This window comes from Antedon mediterranea, chromosome 7 (genome assembly GCF_964355755.1).
Source record: "Antedon mediterranea chromosome 7, ecAntMedi1.1, whole genome shotgun sequence".
Classification (NCBI taxonomy): Eukaryota; Metazoa; Echinodermata; class Crinoidea; order Comatulida; family Antedonidae; genus Antedon; species Antedon mediterranea.
In genome coordinates, this window is record NC_092676.1 from 28738576 (window position 1) to 28758706 (window position 20131).

The 20131-nt window shown below is 34.4% G+C and overlaps 1 protein-coding gene across 1 annotated transcript in view; it reads left to right on the forward strand.

Annotated features, from left to right (window-relative positions):
* The first annotated feature begins 3823 nt into the window (after positions 1 to 3823).
* The window catches only part of LOC140054182 (signal peptide, CUB and EGF-like domain-containing protein 3), a 29886-nt gene continuing 13578 nt past the window's right edge, over positions 3824 to 20131 (forward strand). Inside the window, exons 1-2 of the mRNA XM_072099076.1 lie at positions 3824 to 4221; positions 8655 to 9302. Of these exons, the coding sequence (XP_071955177.1) occupies positions 4140 to 4221; positions 8655 to 9302 (730 nt within the window). The 5' untranslated portion in view covers positions 3824 to 4139. The remainder of the gene's footprint in view (positions 4222 to 8654; positions 9303 to 20131) is intronic.

The window sequence follows — 20131 nt, forward strand, 5'->3', positions numbered from 1 at the left end:
ACAAATGTAACAACGTCACGTACAACAATTCCTGTTAATTCCCAAATCACTCTTACAAAATCACTCAGATTACATGATTTAATAAAGTTTTGATCTTTGGCAAACATTCAATAAATCATCTTTTTTTTTTAAAGAATAATGTTATCACTTTGAATAATAAATAATTGTAAGCTGATCAAATAATGAATTGAAATACCTTTAAAAACTAAATATTACTTAAAACGTTTGGCAAACTTGAACTACTTTTCGTTTTACTTCATTGTGTGTCAGCGGATTCGTTGTCGATGTCGAAATAAAAGAGTTTATTTTTGGCGATTTGCCTCGATATTTTGATTGAATCTGAAATCGCAGGATTATTACATGATCGTTGGTAACTATAAATAAACAGACAAACACAAATTAAAATACACTCGGCTGAAAACAACTAAAATGAAACAAGGTTTAAATCGTAGGGCTATTGGTGTACGTGACTATGTCCTTTGTAAAGTTATAAAGCATACAATAACATTTTAGTAATAATAAAAGGAACCGTATTCTAACGTACGTAACGTCTCTTTTGTACGGAGGCCCAAACCGTTCCGGCAAACTTTACAATTATAATAATATTAAGGAAAACTGTAGTAGTGACAATGACTTTTCACTATGACCGGACGGCCACCATACTTTTGTTTATCTTTTGTTTGCAGGGCACATATTTTTGTTTCTTCCGTGTTATAAAGTGGCTTCCCCTTTTTGGGGTATCTTGGTGGGCACACGTTTTGTTTTTTAAAGAACTTGAGATCAAGCATATTTCGCACCAGACTTCTGATTTTACCGTAACACAATTTGTATCTGCAGACGTACCATAGGCGTATATACTGTATGTACTTATGAGTGGGAAATTATTCGCATAAAATAGTCCAATAATACTCATTCTAAACTTAGAGCTTAATCTGGCGGCAACAACAGCTAGTCTTGGGTGCAAGTTCTAAAATAAAATAACTGTAGTGTCCAGATTGTGGCTTTATCATTATCTTGGTTTCACCGTGTGGATTTATCGAATTACCTAATTCTGCTGACGTGTTCCAATCAATATCTCATTAATTAAAAGATTTTTTTGATATCTGTATTTTTTGAATTTTTTTTTTAAAGGTTTATGTGTGAAGCCTATTTTTATACGTTTCAAGTTAAGCGAGTTTAGCTAATGCATAGTGAAATTCTTATAAAAACTTAATTTAAATTGGCGATTTTCTTCCTTTTTTGGATTAAGAAAAGCCAACTAAAGAGTTGGTAAGCGAATATATGTAAAAAAGTATCTATCTGTTTAGGCCTACCATGATTTAAACCTACCCCTGAAAATCAACTTCAACCCCGAATACGCGAAAATGGGGTCAGTGTTAGAAAAAAGTGGAAACTGCTGTCATGTTTACCCCCTGCGGCTGTATCTAAAACGAAGACCAACCAATAGATCCGCAAAAACATGATGGGATTAATAATATTTTTGTCACCGTTCGTATTATTTCATTTTGACTTTTTAACAGCGAATATTTACGTTAGCTGTCAAAGCTGATTAATGTCTTCAAATGATGTTCCTCTTGCGGTCTGGCTCGATTTCCACAACTGACGATTACCAAGCTTTTCATGTTTTTCTAAGCAGTTGGTGGTTGTCTAAACCTTGCTTTATCTGTATGATTGATGCTTTGATTGACAGACTGGTCTTCGGATGAGGACGTCACGGTTAGTTTCGTACTTTATTCTAACTTCACAAAGTCCCCTAAATTGATAAATTTAAAGTCACTTAATTAAAGCAATTACCGGTAATGATAAATATCATATCATAACAATCGTTGTTAACAGTAAAACAAGCACTTTTGGAAATGCTTGAGGCGCTACTAAACAGATAATTAATTAATAATTGATAAATACATATAGATGTACTGATTATGTTTGATGTGTGGCTAATTGTTTATATATCTCATTTACATAATCTATGCATAGTATAGTTATAATTGTCTGCCTTTGGAATCCATGTTCATTCCTGATGATGATCAGATCAAAATGTTGAATTATGACTTTCCTCTCGTTATTTAGTGTCAGTTTTATACAAATAATATGCAAATATTAATACACATCTATAATAATATAATGTAATATTATATCTAATTAGCTTAAATCTTGTAACTTCTGTAATGTTTAAATCACTGTAATGTTTCGTTTCTTTCAGCTCTTCATTTTTTTGTCTAAACTACATCACTATCCGAACGAGAACCAAGTCTCTTCTCCTGGGGTTTGCGTTAAGCATTGCATCAGTGTCTGGCTGTAAGCATGCTGTAAGTAGCAATTAAATAAGATTGAATACTATATTGTTTTCTTTTGTATTACTATCATAATATTAGGCAACGCCATCAAATCTAATGACACTTTTGTTCATTGTCTACACTGAAACAAACCCACGAAATGTGTCTTGTATTTTAACAATATATAAATATATCCTTCGTGGTTTTATTGTTTATTTGAGTGATGGTATATTTCACCATTAATGATCTCTAGCACGTTTACAAGTTTGAAAACGAAAGTAATGGCATGTTGCCGAGACCAGTAATCCTGTTAACGGGGTTTAGCGAATCATGATCAAATAAACACATCAAATGTAGTATAAACAAACGAGAAATATTATGGGTTTCCTTATGGGGTTAACATCTCAACCACTTTCCATTCTCTGATGAAACAATAAAAAATAAATAGTTCAGTAAAGATTACACAGTGACTTGCAGTGGCATCATTGTATCATCACACAAGATGTTATGCTCGTCCCTGGTATCACATCATAACCATCATCACCATAACTACGTCCCTGGTATCACATCATAACCATCATCACCATAACTATTTAAAAAAAAGTCTAATTTATATTAATAATATAATCATATGCATTGAATCCAAATTATTTCATTGATTTTCAATTCGCAAACGGATTTCTTTGTATTTGGAAAGTTTTAAAATATAACTCTATTTTAGTTTTAGTTTATTTAATTTAATCGTTTTCCACGTTGGCCCCTCAGTCTCATGACCAATGTAAAGACTCAGTCACAACATCGAATACCACTTCTAGTCCCCAAGTTCGCTCCATTTTACATCCGTACCACATTATTTCCAAGTCCAATTAAAAAGGGATAAGAACTTTAATGTGGATTTAATGTTGTCTTCCGTTGAACTAGCACCTCACCGCTGCCGCCGTCCTTAACATATCAACGACGCGGTATTTATTTTGAATCCCCTCAAGTTCAACCATTATAAATACATTATTGTCTTTGTCGCCGTTTAAGGGGATCTGAAAATCCTTATTACTTTCATTTTACATGATTTATCGGCCATTTTGCCGTATCTGTTATGCATTGTTTGTGTTCGCATTCTAGTGGTTTATTTTCATAGTTTAAACGCAAAATGTGCCGTATTTCATGTTTTCTTCACACCTCATTTAAATCCGCGACGGAAATGCGCAAGCCTTGAGATAAGAGGTATTTTTTTAGTAAATTAGCAAGCAGGGTTACTCCTGACCGTAGTTGCAAAGAGGTGCTTAGTTTTTGACAAGGTCTATGCGAATTTATACATAGTAGACTTTGACATTTTGATTGGCGCGTATAAGTTTGTTGTCTGACAACGTCAACCAATCCCAGGAGAGCATCAGCCAACTATTCGATAGGGTTTCGTCGTATCACTGGCGTAGGAGAGCATTCTGTACAACCACGCTACTCAAACCTCGTCATTTTTTAGATTTGACACTTAAGTGATAGGATAATTACCCTTAGGGAGTGTCAATTGTATACTGGAATTTTAAACAAACATCATGCTATGTCACTGACAGCCCTAACTGCTTTTCGAATCATATTCAAGTCGATTTCTATTGCTTTCGTTCAATCAAACATTGATATACAACCATGCTGGAATACATATTGAGATTGGTGGAAATAAGCAAGTATTTGTGCATACGGAAGTTTGTCACAATCGAGTGTTAGCCAAGATCTGAGCCACTTCAAAAGATGCTTAACATAGCTGCAATCAAGTTATCAAAACGACTTATTTCCGTTGTGTAAACACGTGTGAAGGCTTTATTAGTAGGCCTAGACAACTGTGATATTACTACACATTGATATTTAAGGATGCTTAAAAGTAGGACTACATTTTCCAACATGGGTTGTCACAGTGGCTTATTTTCTTTGAGCCTTATAATGCTTATTACAGGTAAGTGTATTATCTTTGTTTGTATGCGATTCACCTTGCATACCAACTTGATTACACATAAACGAAGGTGCTCACTCCTAATTTTACGCGCGCGTTCATAAGCTGATAATAAAGTGACGCGCGTGTCAACATTGTGTTGATTTCCTCACGCACTGATGTGGTAAATATGGCCGTACTGTGCGTAAAATACTGTTCTCTTTTTAAATCCATTACATTTTTTATAGATAGAATTATGTATTCCCAACATGCAATCATGATTGAGTCCTTACGATTACATTTGCAAAGTTGTTTTCGTTGAATTTTTTTTAAATATTTTTTTAGATAAACAAGTTATATAATTTTAACAATAAGGCTGCACTACGTGGCGGGTGGCGTCATTGCGTTTATCCACCTTAGGTGTTTAAATAGTCAGTGAATTTATACTGGTAGTGATTCGGATTATATCGGATTAATTTTTTATTTGGGGCTAATCTGTGCGATTGTTAATATATTTTATAAGAGATTAGGTGATGTTTAAGAAATTAACCCACTCAGCGTGGAGCGCCATGAGGGTAGTAGTTGACCAATGGATACATAATAGCAAAGTTACATAACCGCTGAATTTTTACAATATGTCTTGTTTGACGTTCCATAACTCACAACTTATAATCCATAACCCAATTCTCAGCCTACTCGTTGCGTAGGCCATGTTGTTGTGAGTGTGTACTGAGTAGGCCTTAATCGACAAATTCTAAAAACTGTAAATTTTATATTTATTTACAGTCTTTTGTATTGTTAATATCTCATTTTAATTGCGTAGTTGTTTACCGTAAATCATCAATTTTGATTTCATAAAACTATTTTCACCTGAATTATTTAGCTTTGCCAAAAGCCTACTCGATTTTCGCTCATTTAGTTGGAAGATTAAACAAATTTAAAAGACGTTACTATAAAAGTTGCTACCCACTCTAGGACGCAACGCAAGGATGGAACAGCGCAAGCGAATTGACCAATCAAAATCGATGGATTATTTAAATTGTTTCTTGTGATTGGTCAATTCGCTTGCGTCGCGTCCTAATGGGAACCAGGCTTAAAGGTGGTTTACGCGTTTATAAAATTATGTTGACAAGGAATAACAAGAGGGGCACATGTTAGCATGGGTAATCAGCGTGTATCAACCCCGTGTAAGAATTGACTGAACCACCAAGCAGCAGGACCCTAACCACTAGTAATTTGTTAGCTATGACGTCATCAATCAATCAAACGTATACTCCATGTCTTGGAATTATGTATTATGACATGTCATGTTGTTAATTTGACAAGAGCATGTTGATGGGTCGTCAACGTATTTCCGAGGTCTGTCAATAGATCAACCCTAATACATTTAAAAAGTTTGTACGTAAAGTAAAGTTTAAAATGCAATGGGGAAATTTTATTAAGAATTTTTATTTTATTTATTACACCTTATTTATAGAGGGTGACCCTAAACAGCGTATGCTGGCAATCAAGGGGCCCTCTTGATGAGTGACAGTGGCTGTGTACTAGTAACCCCCTACTTGTCTCGAAAGATGTACTAGGTTCTTTAAAGTGCACATGAGCCAGATGTGTACACTGGACCTACGGTTTATAATTCTTATCCAAGACTCGTTCTACCACCAGAACCATGGAGCGAGTTAGGCTCGAACCCTTGCCGTTGTTAATATGGCAAGGTATTACGGTTCCACTGTCTTAACCGCTTGGCCACTCACCGCGAAGTAACAGATCAGTTTCTTCAAAATATTATTGGGCAAAACAAAATTAAAAATTCAACACTGACGCGCGCGCCTTACTATCCACTAAACTTTTGAACGCATGCGTCCTAAATCCACTGAGGTTTTGAACGCGCGCGTCAACTTGTTCATGATGCCACTGCCGATTAGTGTTACAATGAAATATTTAACCAAATTGAATGTTTAATACGTGATAACATCTCGTATACTCTTGGGTTGTAAGTTGCAATAACTTACGACTTCTCCTTTGTGTGAGGGTCATGTACATACAATACCAGATTTTGATTGATAGATTCTGTTTGACGTATTGCCAATCTTAAGGACATTCCTTTATTGAAACTGAATAATATAATTTTAACATATTATTAGTAGAGTTTAGATAAATTAATCATCCATTAAATTCAAACTATTTAAAACTATCGTGTATTCAACTATTATTAAATAATACGAATAAATGAAAATGTAAAATTGTTTTTGTATTGTAGTAGATCTGCACCGATGGTGGTTAGCCTCGTATAGACGGAATTAGAAGTTCTCATTGGGCTATTGAATAATTCAGCTACATTTATCTTCAAATTAAATGAATTTTAACGGTTGTTTTATCATGAAACGAAACGAAATAACAAAAATTAGTGACATTTATCTTCTTAATTAAAATGATAATTAACCAAAAGAATATTTATTGCGGTGTAGTAACGACGTGGTTCTTGGAAAGGTCGACGTTGGCTCGATATTTCATCAAATAAATTATAATTTTATATCTTAGGACTCTATATTCGTCGAGGAAATCTTGTTAACATTTATTACATAGTCAGAGTAGAGGGAATTCATTGTAAAGTCTACTAAATGTGACTATTCCCTGGTTGCATGTTTTTATTTAAGCTGTACTGAATGTTTTATTTTCTCTCTTAAAATAGCTCAATATATTAAGTTTCTATTCATATAACAATTATAATAATAGTTCCAATAATTTCTTGCATATTTGCAGCAACTGCTTAAATTCTTGAATTATTTTACCCACGTTGGTAATATTTTAATAATTTAACACTCTCTTCGAACCTATCCCAACATTTTTGGAAATAGTGTTTCGTAGATTGTCAAATGTTACTGTAACCACTGGACCTATATTTCATTTTAAAAAAGTGTCTAGTATTTTGACGCATGGTTCTTAAACACGTATGCACGTATACTGTGTCTACTCTCCTATGCTATGTCGGTTGTTATTGGTCAAGTTTAAGTTATTTGCGTGTTTGCGTTGCGTCCTAGTGTGAAACAAAGCTTAAGTTAGTTGCATGTACGTGTTTGCGCTGCGTCCTAATGTGAACCAAGCTTAAGTTAGTTGCGTGAATACTTCGTCTTGCGTTTCGTCCTAGTGTGAACCAAGCTTTATTATGTTGCGTGTCGATATCTGCGTTTCGTCCTAGTGAGAACCAAGCTTAAGTTAGTTGCGTGTACATGTTTGCGTTTCGTCCTAGTTTGAATCAAGCTTAAGTTAGTTGCGTGTACATGTTTGCGTTTCGTCCTAGTTTGAATCAAGCTTAAGTTAGTTGCGTGTACGTGTTTGCGTTGCGTCCTAGTGGGAACCAAGCTTAAGTTAGTTGCGTGTACTACCGTTTCGTCCTAGTGTGAACCAAGCTTAAGTTATTTGCGTGTACGTGTTTGCGTCCCAGTGGGAACCAAACTTAAGTTAATGCTAATGAAATTCAAACCGGAAATATTCAGGTAGCCAGATTATTTATTAGTATAGGCCTAAAATGAAATTTCATAACTCGGAAATGTCAGAGTAAATCAGTCAACAAGTTTTCTTTAATATTTATTGTTTAATATTTTATGGCAGTACACTCCTTTAAGAATGTGACTACATACTTGTACACACATAATGCATAATGTATCTTATCTACTGTTGAAGGTCACTGATTATTATACATTCCGTGATTTTCGTAGACTCCCATCTGACTAATGAATGATGACTTGAAATGACATCGCGTAAACTAGGGCATCTTTGTGTAGTACACTCCAGTTAGTCGTCGTATGCTGGTTATAATTAAATTTTTTCGTGCATTTCTTGCCTGGCCGGATGATGAAAGATTAACAAATATTTAAGGAGACAAAAAAAGACTTTCTAATAAACTTTAAAAAATATTCTATTTGAAATTATAAACTTATATAGGCAAGTATTGATTTGCAGAAAGTCGTACTAAATGGAGAGGTTTAAAAAACCACAATAACTCGTCATTTACCGTATGTAAAAAATGGAATGTATTCCTAGCAAGTCTACATCTTTTTCGTTGCTATACTTGTCGTAGTCTTACCCACTAGAGACGCAACACGTAACGCAACGTAGTGATTTGACTAATCACGAGCGATGGATTATTCGAACCGTCTTGTTTGCGTTGCGTCTACGTTCTTGTGTTGCGTTTCTCTAGTCTAGTAGGAACCAAGCTTTAAGTTTATAATATGTTAAATCGACAGTAATGGCACGCGCACGCATAAATACACATTGAAGTACGGTACACTATTTACAAGCGAAGAGTGGTATTGTAATATAATCTCATTCTTTCCTAACTGTACTAATATTAATACTGTAGTACCAACTGAATCATTGTTGTTTTAGGTAGGCCTACCAATTATATTCTTATTAATCACCGTTTTTTATCTTCATTCATCATTTTTATTTTCATAAAGTGTTACTACCAAGTACATCGTCTCGAAGAGAACCAGGTGTAAAGTTAGACCTACGGAGCGGCAATGTAACAGGTTCAAGTGATTGTATACAGATAATCGTGCCCCCAATCCCGTCGAACAACGGACTATGTGACTCCCAAGCTGTAGTAAAGGTCGACTTCTCTGGAATATGCAAATCTGTCAAGTTTGTCTTGATGTACGGTGATAATCCTACGTTATGGACAGTAGATATATCTGACTCGCAGACAGGGGACGGGTACGGGGGAAGTCGAGATCAAGTAAAAGCGTCAAACATCGCTGAAACGCAAATATTTAATAGACAGATGCGTATTTACAGCAACAGTCTCCCGGGACACACAGACGCAACAATCGACGGGGGATTACTGCTTAAAGTTATTGATAATATTGCAGAAAAAGGAAGTAGATTAACTTTACAAATAAGTGATGAGAGGATACAGTGGAATAATCACAAATCTGAGAAGGGTGTGATGAGGAACAAGTACCTCTACACTTTAAGCGGACAAGAACCTATATTTGGGGATGAACTAGAGTATAATATATATGCAGGATTTAATAGAGTTCCCGGAGGAACGTTTCGGTCGGGAACTGGTCTCTGCGATGTTAATATTTATCCAATAACAAATGAAGGTAAGCTCCATCATTTTACTTTTTGTACAGATGATAATAGTTACGTTGTTACAGCAAGTTAGATTGCTTTGTTTAAGCTTGGTTCCCACTAGAACGTAACGCAAGGACGTAAACGCAACGCAAGTGAATTGACCAATCACAAGCGATGGCTTATTCGCTTGTGATTGCTAACTGTCTATAACTTCGCTTGTCATTGGTTGAAACGCTTGCGTTGCGTTTACGTCCTTGCGTTACGTTCTAGTGGGAACCAAGCTTTAGAGTGAAAACTCTCAGGAAAAACCACGCAAGAAAACTTATCTTTGTTAAGCGCGGTTCCCACTAGAGACACAACGCAAGGTTGTATGCGCAATGCAAGTGAGTTGACCAATGACAAGCCACTGTTCTAATGCTAATACTCCATCGCTTGTGATTGGTCAAATCACTTACGTTGCGTTATGTCCTTGCGTTGCGTCGCTAGAGTGAGAACTAAGCTTTAATGCGTACGCGCAGCAGCACAAGTACACGCAATGCGATTATTTATCGTCGATTGTGATTGGTCAAATGATTTTGTTACTGGTCATACATTGTGTCTTACAACAAGCTTAAGATTCCAGTAGGACTACATTGTATGAGGTGCGGTTATGTGTGCGAAAGAAAGGGGGATGTTTTTGTTTTCAATAATTATACCACGGTGTTAACCGCTGACAATTAATATATGATTGATTGCGGTGGTTTGACCAGCATGTTACCCTAGCGTACCAAATATGTTCATTGATTGTAAAAAAAGTGTTGCTGTTGATAGGTCTATGACCGAACTCTTTTTTTTTTACGTTGAAACATTCTTTACTGAACTAAGGTAATAAAGTATACAGGTGAGACACTCCTAAACCCGAATAGGCCTACACACCTAAAAACACCCCGATCTACGGAATTCCAATAAATTATTAAAAAGCAGGAATGCAGGTAACAACTGGAACTTGAGATTCAGTTCTCAAATCTCATAGTATATCATGTTGTTGAAATATTTGTCGGTTTTTAACAAAGCTAAATTTTATGAAATATTCCAAGTCAATCGAGTATGTAGGTCACAGATTCGATTCAACGTTCTATATGGTCTTATTATCGTATGAGGGCGTAATTTAAGTGTAACGACGCTCGGCGACGGTAATTTGACAGATTTAGTCACATGATTTTGGTACCGTTTAAAAAATGTAAAACACTATTTATACAGAGCGCCAACTACGTTCCCTTAATCTATTCTTGAAATACTGAAGTCCGTGTCCTCAATTTAATTCCAGAAATTGTGAATGTAAATATTGTCTTTTTTATGATTTTAGTTTATTTCGTTTTTTTCTCTCTTTCTATTTTCTTTTGATTGATTATATTTGTTTGCATGGTTACAAGTAGTATGAGTTCCAGACGGAGTTTTGACTTAATATCAATTAAAAGATAAATATTTTGGCACATATGGCGCTTCATACGTATACTACTTGACAAAAATCTAAACTTCGACTGGTGGACTAACATAAAAAAAGACAATAAATACAGACTTGGAGCAAGCATAGGTTACAATGTATAATTCACGATTTACCCAGTAGTAACAAGTTCTAAATGTAATGATCCAAGGGACTTGTCTCAACAGATCTAGGAAACAATGTATTCAGCCTCGACATAAATTGTTATTATGATGTTTTCAGTGTTTATTTGACATGTGACTGGATAGGAATTTATTGCCATCACTTTATTTACTATACAACTAAATTCTGTTCCAGTTTGATTTATCAAGCAGTTACCGTCAATTTAAGCTCAATAATAATACGGTATAAAAGTTCACTTCCCAGCCTGGTTCTAACAAATGGAGTACATATTGAAAGTGTAGTCAGACTAAAATAGGACAAATCAATTTTAAAAATTAAAAGGAAAAACAGTAATAAATAATAATAAATGAATGCATTATTGGTAGAAATAGCTTTTACGAACGATCGTGTATATTCTATCAGTTGCGCCACCAAGTTGCCGGGAATCTATCTTCGGTGAATTCCTAGGTTTAAATTCGATTCTAAAACTGTTGATTACTAAATAAACTTTAATTACGACTTAGGCCTACTACACTATTAATTATCGTATCGCAGGCTACCGCTTGTGATTGGTCAAATTGCTTGCATTGCGTCCTCTAGTGGGAACTACGCTTAATCTTTGCGACAACTAAAATGCAGCACATCAGTAACATTCGGATTGTTTTTACGTTGAGCTGAGTGTGTATATTGATAAAACTCGATAATGACGGACTTTAATATTAAACATCAATAAAACGAATCGCAAACACCGTGTATGTAAACTGTTTTGATTTTAAATTCTCTAGGTCACTAAAATAACATCACTCAACAATTACATCTCTTTGAAAGTACCGTAAAACACTTTAGAAGACGGCGATGAAAGGTGGCTGTGGTATATTTTGTTTTAAGTGATGGGTCAGCTTAGGTGTTTGTATTACAGTTTCTCAATTCTTCCTGGAGGCTAGAAAACATAAACAATATTGTACCTGGATGAGATGAGAAACCTGTCAGACGATAGATTGTTATTTATTGTCTGCTTTTACATCCATAATTACAACATGCGCGCCAATTTCCATTATCGTGTCTCCGCGCCGCGACATTTATTCTCGCATAAACAATATTTATTCATGACGTCATTTCCTGTGTTTATGTTATTTTTAGCCTCTTAAATTCTAATAAACTGATTTACACTCTTGTTGTCAATACATCGCCTTAGGATTCGTTAAAGTGGCATCGGTGGTAATTTGAGATTGTCCACCAAATGTGTTGAAATATTTGATCATCTCTTTCCTATTCAAACAAACCGATTTATAGAGCGACTTTAAATAAACCAATAACAACATTCCTTTCGCTAAAGGACAATCTCCAACACCACTGGGGAGTTTTTGTTTTTTGTGACCACTTCACTTCTTCAATATCTGATTTTATTTTAGTCTTCGTTCATTTCAAACATTTAACAACTAAACTTTATTTAAAATGCTGTGAACTATTATTAATAAATTAATATCTTTCATTCAGTTCATACAATCAATGTAGAATATTATTCTTTTGGTTAAATTTTTCCAGGAATGTTTTTTTTTTCTTTTATACCAACATTTTCAGAATTCGCTCACATATCTTTCTTTTTTATGTATCTACATATTGACAGTTATTCTTCTTCGCTGATGAGAAGCTTAGAATTAAATCAAAAGGAACGTCGGTATTAGCCCCGAGCCAATTGGTATTAATTCGAGCGTTAGTAGCTAGCTTTATTCGCTGTAAAATTGTTTAGCTGACAGATCTCAACGGGACCCCAAAACAGAATGATTCAAACTGACATGACATGTTTAGAATGTTCATTCAACAAGCCTATGACAGATTGTTTTTGTAACACCAATATTGCTAAGCGTTTTTTCTGTCGAATATAATTTTCATTTTATGAAACACAATCCATAATTTGTTGTCATCATCTAAACATTTAGGCCCAGTAATATTTCGTGAAACATAGCCTAGTCAAAGCGGTATTTATATTGCTGTTTTTGGAATTTTTTTTATGTTTGTGACGTTTTAGTATGTCTTTAAAGTAAACGTCATTTTCTTGGTAAAAAATAATTAAGGGTTGCGAACACTATTATGTTATTGTGTTTTGACGTAACCCCTTGACCAATTCAATCGAATAAATATATGAAAAATAAATCCATGCAATTGCTAGATTAAAATTTAATTGGATTTCATCAATTGCAATTTGGAGAAGGGAGGAGTACTCACATATCTAGTTTTTTGTCTTGAACAAAAAGAACCGTTGTTATTGATATTACACGGATATATTTAATTTTTTTTTTAAACTAGATTAGAAAAGTAAAAACAAAACCATATGTTATAATTAAACTCTTATGTTTAATTATACTTTTACAAACGATTTAAGATTTATCAGTTGACTGTGTCGTAAAAGTTTATTTGATTAGCACATGGGGTAACACGTTCAATCGTGAAGTAACTTGGAAATACCACTTTATATAGCTCTTTCTACACTATCAAACTAGTTTGAAAAAAAAGTGTGATGTGCCGAAATATGATAGTGATATGCCCAAATATGGTAGTGGTATGACATCATCATGCCCATATATGGGCACATCACATTTTTTGTCACATAAAACCTTGATAGTGTAGACAGAGCTTAAAAGAACATTTGGCATCAAAGAACAAAGCTAACATTCACAATTCATACAAATTGAAACATAATTTAAAACAGAAATGAATCCAAATGTATCCTATCTTTTGGAAATATGTACATACGGAATTCGAAATGGTTCTGGGTTTAGGCTATTTCGTTTCTTGTTGACTTATCATCTGATATACCTATTATTTGGGTATCTCTTCTGGTAAGTGTAAAACCTTTCTGAATCTAAGTAACTAGTAATATTTTCTTCATAAAAAATCATGATTATACAGAAGTAGAAAACTAAAATGTGTATTTATCCATTTTCCCATACTCTGTGATGTATTTTGAGACTTTTAAGATATATAATATATCTTAAAAGTATAAAATAACAGAGACCGGTTTTCAAAGTGCAGAAATGGTTTCCCCACAGTACTGTACCAGAAATCAAAGATATGCAATTAAATAAAAGGAAGTTTATTTATTATTTAATCTCTGGTATTTCATCTATATGCACGTAGTAGTCTGCTGCTAGTCAGTGTTCATTATATATCCGTTAGCGATTCTCTTGCTGAAATGAATCCGACACTAATTCCAAATTAAATACAGGTGATCGGCGGTAATATTTCCTGCAAAATTCGACGTTTGCACCGAGAAAAAGTCGTCTGCAAATGTGTCAGATTTGACATAACTTGACCGGCAGACTTTCTAAAAGGTGAATATTAACTCAATAGTGTTAAACAAAAATTGAATCAATTGAATGAAATTTACTATTATTATAGTATAGTATCTTAGTATCGTTTGTATTTACTTTATGCAACTTATGACTTTGGATAGTTATTACGTAAGTTGTGTAGCAATGATGGGCTGTACCATTTCTTTATTTTCACCTGTTGAGAAAATGGTAGAATCTTATTGATAGACTTTGTTCACTCCCTCTTTGTGATGTAGAAAACCTTGCCAACTTTTCGACGGAAGAAGAGCGGTATATTTTTACCTGAGTGTGGATTTAAAGTATAAAATATAGTATGCATGTTGGACGATACGACGACGCAATCAGTCATCGCGCCTTTTTCATTTTATTGACTATAAAACGATGAAGACTATTTGTCTGTTTCATGTTATGTGTTTTTTTCTTACTTACAACATCTCTCAAGGTAAGTTAGATCGTCATGAAATACAAACTATCTTTTTCAAATAACTATTTAATTTTTGCATCAGCAGCACATATACCACGGTGCATCCAAAGAAAGAAGTTAAAGCTAAGCATACACTAATAATAATTAAACTAAATAATGATCGGTTACCAGCGTACATTGATTAGTTTGATATAACAAATCTGAATAAAATTAGGCATACCATTATGATTCAAAATGTCGAACTTTATTATTGTTCATCTTCAGTTTGTTAGCTCTTAAGATTTGTCTTTCTGTATTTACCACGAGATCGTTGAAGATGTCGGTGTATTTTCATCAAAGTTTCTCAAATTGTTTATTAAACTACTAAGTAGAGTTGCCTGAGAGTTGCCCAACAATTATTATGGTTGTTTTATACATGCTATCTTAAACATTATAATGAGCTAAGAAAGAGGCCACGGTACTTTTATGTAGAATACTGACAGATCACAAAGGAAATGATTGGGTAGGTTTATGGAGAATTTCCGTGAGAAATATGAGAATTGGTACAAAGTGGTATCCAACGTGTTTAAACTCGTTTATTTAGCCTCGTAAGGGCCATTTTGCTATGGGTACAGAGGCTGTGATGATCGTATTCCCCGCTGTCAGTATTTGTATTGTAAAACACGGCCCTTAATCCACAGTGGCAGGCAACTGCGCGGCTCATTGTTGATAAATAGGCCGCTTAGTGAGCTTGCGGGGACATGTGATATTTCTAAGTCTGTATAATTATATTACGTTAAAAGTCACATTTGGTTAAAAGTGAGTGCATTTCGCACTGAATTCGTCCTGACATTTTGACTCCTGTTTGACGCATTGGACGACGGCTGCACAGTTTGACGCACGTGGGAGTAGTGTGTGCATAAATGCACGCAATCCGTCGCGTACTTGTTGGTAACGCGCGCGTGCACTTTGTTAACGCGAGCAATTCAACTGTCTCTGTGTTGTCTCACTTGAACAGTTCATTAAATACCGACAGATTTAGCTTGATCATCCCATAGGCCCAAACAAGACCTTGGTTTAAATCAAATTAAGATTGTAAGTTTCTCAAGAGAGATAACAAGGTAATTGTATTGTTATTTGTTACATGAATTCGGAATTATGAGCATCCCTCCATAGTTACGAGTTATCAGACAACGGAAAACTTTAATTATCAACAATAAAAAACAAGCAATTACAATGCAACACGTGCACATTTACACCTAATTAACAGATATATACTAATAATCATGTCTGGTGATGATTGGTCACTTCCGGTCACTGTTCTTCCTTTCTTACATCGTAAAAGCAAACCGTGAATCGCCATTGTCGTCATCTTCGTTGTTATCATGCTTATGCTGAACGTCATAATCATCAAAGTTAAAATCGTCATTAATTATAAAGTAGGCCCTACTTCGAAAGTTACAGCATAATTTCACCTTAATAATGGATGTCTATAAATGGGTATAAAATGTTGCCACATCAAACTATGTTCCAATCCCAGACATGGTTCCATCAAATGTTTACTTACAGTGTCGCTCTGTAACTATATTTATCATTAGATAATATTTGTGCATCCTCCCAGAGGTTTGCAAAATGTACCAACATTAGCACTCATCGTTAAATATAGTTTATCAATCTCACGAGAATTCTTAAATAAACGTTTGTTTTACATTATGGCGTTTGGATAAGACTTCAATTACGTCATTAACATGCTTCATTATGTTATGATTAGTTCAAATTTAACATTTTTAAATTTATGTGTTGACACTTTAAACAGGTTAAATTCTCTGCTGATTCTTTTTTTAGTTTCGTGACTTCGATATCTATAAATGTGCTAACGTAATGCTTGGTTCCCACTAGGACACAAGCAACGCAAGTAATTTGACCAATCACAAGCGATGGACTATTCGAACTGTCTTATTGGTCTGCACGCTTCTATTTCCTTGCGTTTCGTCCAAGTGGGAAACTAACTTAATTCTCGTGAGTTTCATACAGAGCCTGGCAAACCTTTTGTATTGTGTGCGATATGTTTAATATATTTTCAACGACGCATGCGTATACTGATTCTACCGGCATGTTTCAAATCAAATTCAGACTATAATTGTATCACTATTTATAAATATGTTTCCTTGTTATCGTAGGTTAGAACTAAATTGGATATTATATATTCCATCCATGCCCCACGGACAAAGTAGAAAATAAGTTGTTCGTTGTTCTTGTTCCTTAAAGATGTTTTGTCCCCCAAAACATGAAAATGAAAGTTATTAAAAAGACTTTGAATAGGTAATTTTGCAGTTTTAATCAAGTTAATCACTTTCGTAGATACAAAATTAAAAAAAATAAATGTGTCACTTATAAAAAGTAAAAATCAACGGTTAAATTCAATCAAAGTAGACTTCCAGTCAATTTTACAATGTTATGCTTTCAATTAGTTTTTTAGGTAAATAATTTATTTGTCTATCCATGGAGGTATTGATAACTCCATGGTCTATCCAATTTTTGGTCCAAATGAATAAATATTATGTTACATTAAAATATGTTTTTATTTTAATGAATGTTTTTAAAAAAAGAATATGTCGAAGTGATGCTTACTCAGTTTGAGATATAAAATATGATGGTTGATGTAGTCATTATCAGATACGGTTGTTTTACAATAATTTAATAAAAATGTAGGTCTATTAAGATTGCCCTTGTAATAATAATTATAATAACCGCATATTAGTTCTTAGAAACCTAGTTTTGGTATTCATATATATGATTACAGATTCACAGCACCAGCAAACCGATTATGTTTGACTTTTGGCCAACTTGTTGTTGGTGTAGGTTTGTACGCGTAGTTCCAGATCTAGAAAAATTCAGTCAGACAAAAAAAAAATCAGTCAGTCTCCGTTCTTTTTTTTTAATTGGAAATAAATTTAAAAACTAGGAGAACAACAGCAGCTGGACATTAAAAAGCGACAATTAAAAAGTAAAAGTAACTCATTTGGAAACTAATAGTTTTTAAACTTTGAAGAAAACGAAATTCACGATTGAGAGCGGTTCGGTAAAATGTCGTTTCATTTTTGTTATAAGTTCAGAACTTGTTCACGCGTCAATAACGCAAAGGTGCATTTTGAACTCGTTAATTGATTCGCAGACGGTAACAGCCGCTTTCTCAACATGCGTTTGCTTGTCTCTGCAGTAGCGTTACTTTGAGTACAAGCGTTTTGACACGATATGCTCTTGCTCTGTCTGTAGTTGTCAATGTTGATTAACCTTAGCTAGACTCTTCAGTGTAATTATCATTCTCTTTCCCTCTATTAAATTGTGTTGACATGGTTCCTTCCAGCAAAATAAAAATCTATGGAACGTCAGTATATAGAAAACTTAAAAAAAAAAACGTTTAAAATATGTATGTTAAAAATTTCTAAACGTTTTCGTCTGCCTTTCTGCTTTTTCTTTCTGCGTCAGTTGCGTGTATTCCGTCGGTTGTTTTTTCAACATCTTCGTGTACGTAGCCTACGTTAATAATACTCTTATTTTCTTGTAGGCCTATACGAAACAGCTTCAACTTGCTGTTTATTATAGTTCAGTTACTTATTAAATAGGTCAACCTTAATGATATAATAGTTAGATAAAATGTTTTCCATTTATTTATCTTGATGAAACGCATTAACATGTCATATCAAACATCGGAAGTGTGACGTATCGCCTGACTCGTCGCCGTTCTGGCTAACTGACGTGCCCCCGCTGTTTTTGTCGGCGCACTTGCTCTCAGTCGTACATCTGGCACGATTTTAGCGTCAGCGTGTTTTAACACGTTTATTCGACCAACGTCAAAAGGCCAAGTTGGGGTTTAAATTATTTTCAAAGATAATTAGAACAAGCAGCACGAGGGTTGAATGCCAATTGTGTTTGTTGGATGATTCGATGAAGTAAAGCAGACGACACTGATTGAAACATGGAATCAGGAGGCGCGCGGATGCAGCATTTAATTTGTCACTTGGGTTGGTGCGCGCAGAGTCGCATACGCAGACCAGACGCTAGGAGGAATTGAACCAGGTTACTCTCGGTCCACAACCAGACAAAATGTCACGTTTCTCTGGTACAACAACCAAAGGTGAAATTTCGATTAAATCGTCACATGCTTTGTCAATCAAAATCCCTGCTAATGAAATCAACCTTTTATATAAATAACATATATAAAGGGGGTACAGTGTCGTGTACATGGAATGGCCATTAAGACCTAAACTTAATTGAATTAGAACCTTAGAAACAAAGGTAGACTGTGTGAATATAGGACGCCAACTATCATTAACTTTGTCATAAATATTCGTTATTATTGGAAAGGTTTCTTAAACTAAACTAAACTCAAACTAAATGGAATGGAATAAGAATCTTATGACGAAATGAGGTTTATATGAATAGAGCTCCTTTCGTTGATTTTTCATATTTCATATAAATTGTTCGAATTCAATTACTTGTTAAGATCTACTTACTAAACGTGTCATTTGTGTGCTTTTGTTTTATTACCAGTACCAGTACGTTTCAGGGTCAACATCCTGGTGCCTCAATACAACAAGTACAATCGATGGAATAAATCATTGCTCCCATGTGCAAATTAATTACCACATGTTACGGCGCTTGTAACTAATTTAAAACAAATCGAATTTGTAAATCAATCAACATAACACCTTTAGTTTATTTTTGGCCTTTAAATGTGTGACTGCAACCATGAGGCATCACTTGTTTGTGCAGAATAATTGTCAGGAAGTGAGGGCGTAGAACGAAGATATTGATTGGTCAAACTTTTGGCCAATCATTGTGTATAAAATCTTATCTTGTTTTCAGCGCGTTAGAGTTATGCAAATGAGTTGTTTATACGTTTGGATTTTTTGTTTACAGATTTTGTGTAGATTTTATATACATTATTACTATTACCTTTCATTAGCATAAACGTTCGGAGGCTACTTTTTCTAGGCTACTGTAGCCTTGGCGTCCAGGGAAACGAGATTATTTTCTAAGGCATACATTATAAATAATGTTTTTTATTCAAATTAAAATGTAAATTTCTGTCTTTTTCGTCTTTAGGATCAGGAGGTGGTGAGGTTACTACCTACACCTCCATTTTTCCTGGTGAGTAACAAGCAGCCAATCAAAAATCTCCATTTCAATCACGTGCTGCCATTATGCAAATTATTATTATTATTAAATTATAAATACACTTATTATATGGCATTGCTTGTGCACAATTTATTGTCAATAAAAAAAATCATAGCGTTATGCTTCACATCATTTAATTTTTAATTCATTTTTTTTTAAAATGTTAATTTATTTTTAGCGATGCAATGAGGCAAATATGTAAATAGTTAATCACCGTGTGGGCAGATAGTTTGCACAATGATGTGAAACTGCATGTTTTTATAGCAAATATGAAATTAAGAAACTTTTGAGTCTTATCATGGTTTAGGCCTAAAGGAAGTTAAATAAATTGTTTAAAGGAATAAAAAAAAAAGTTAC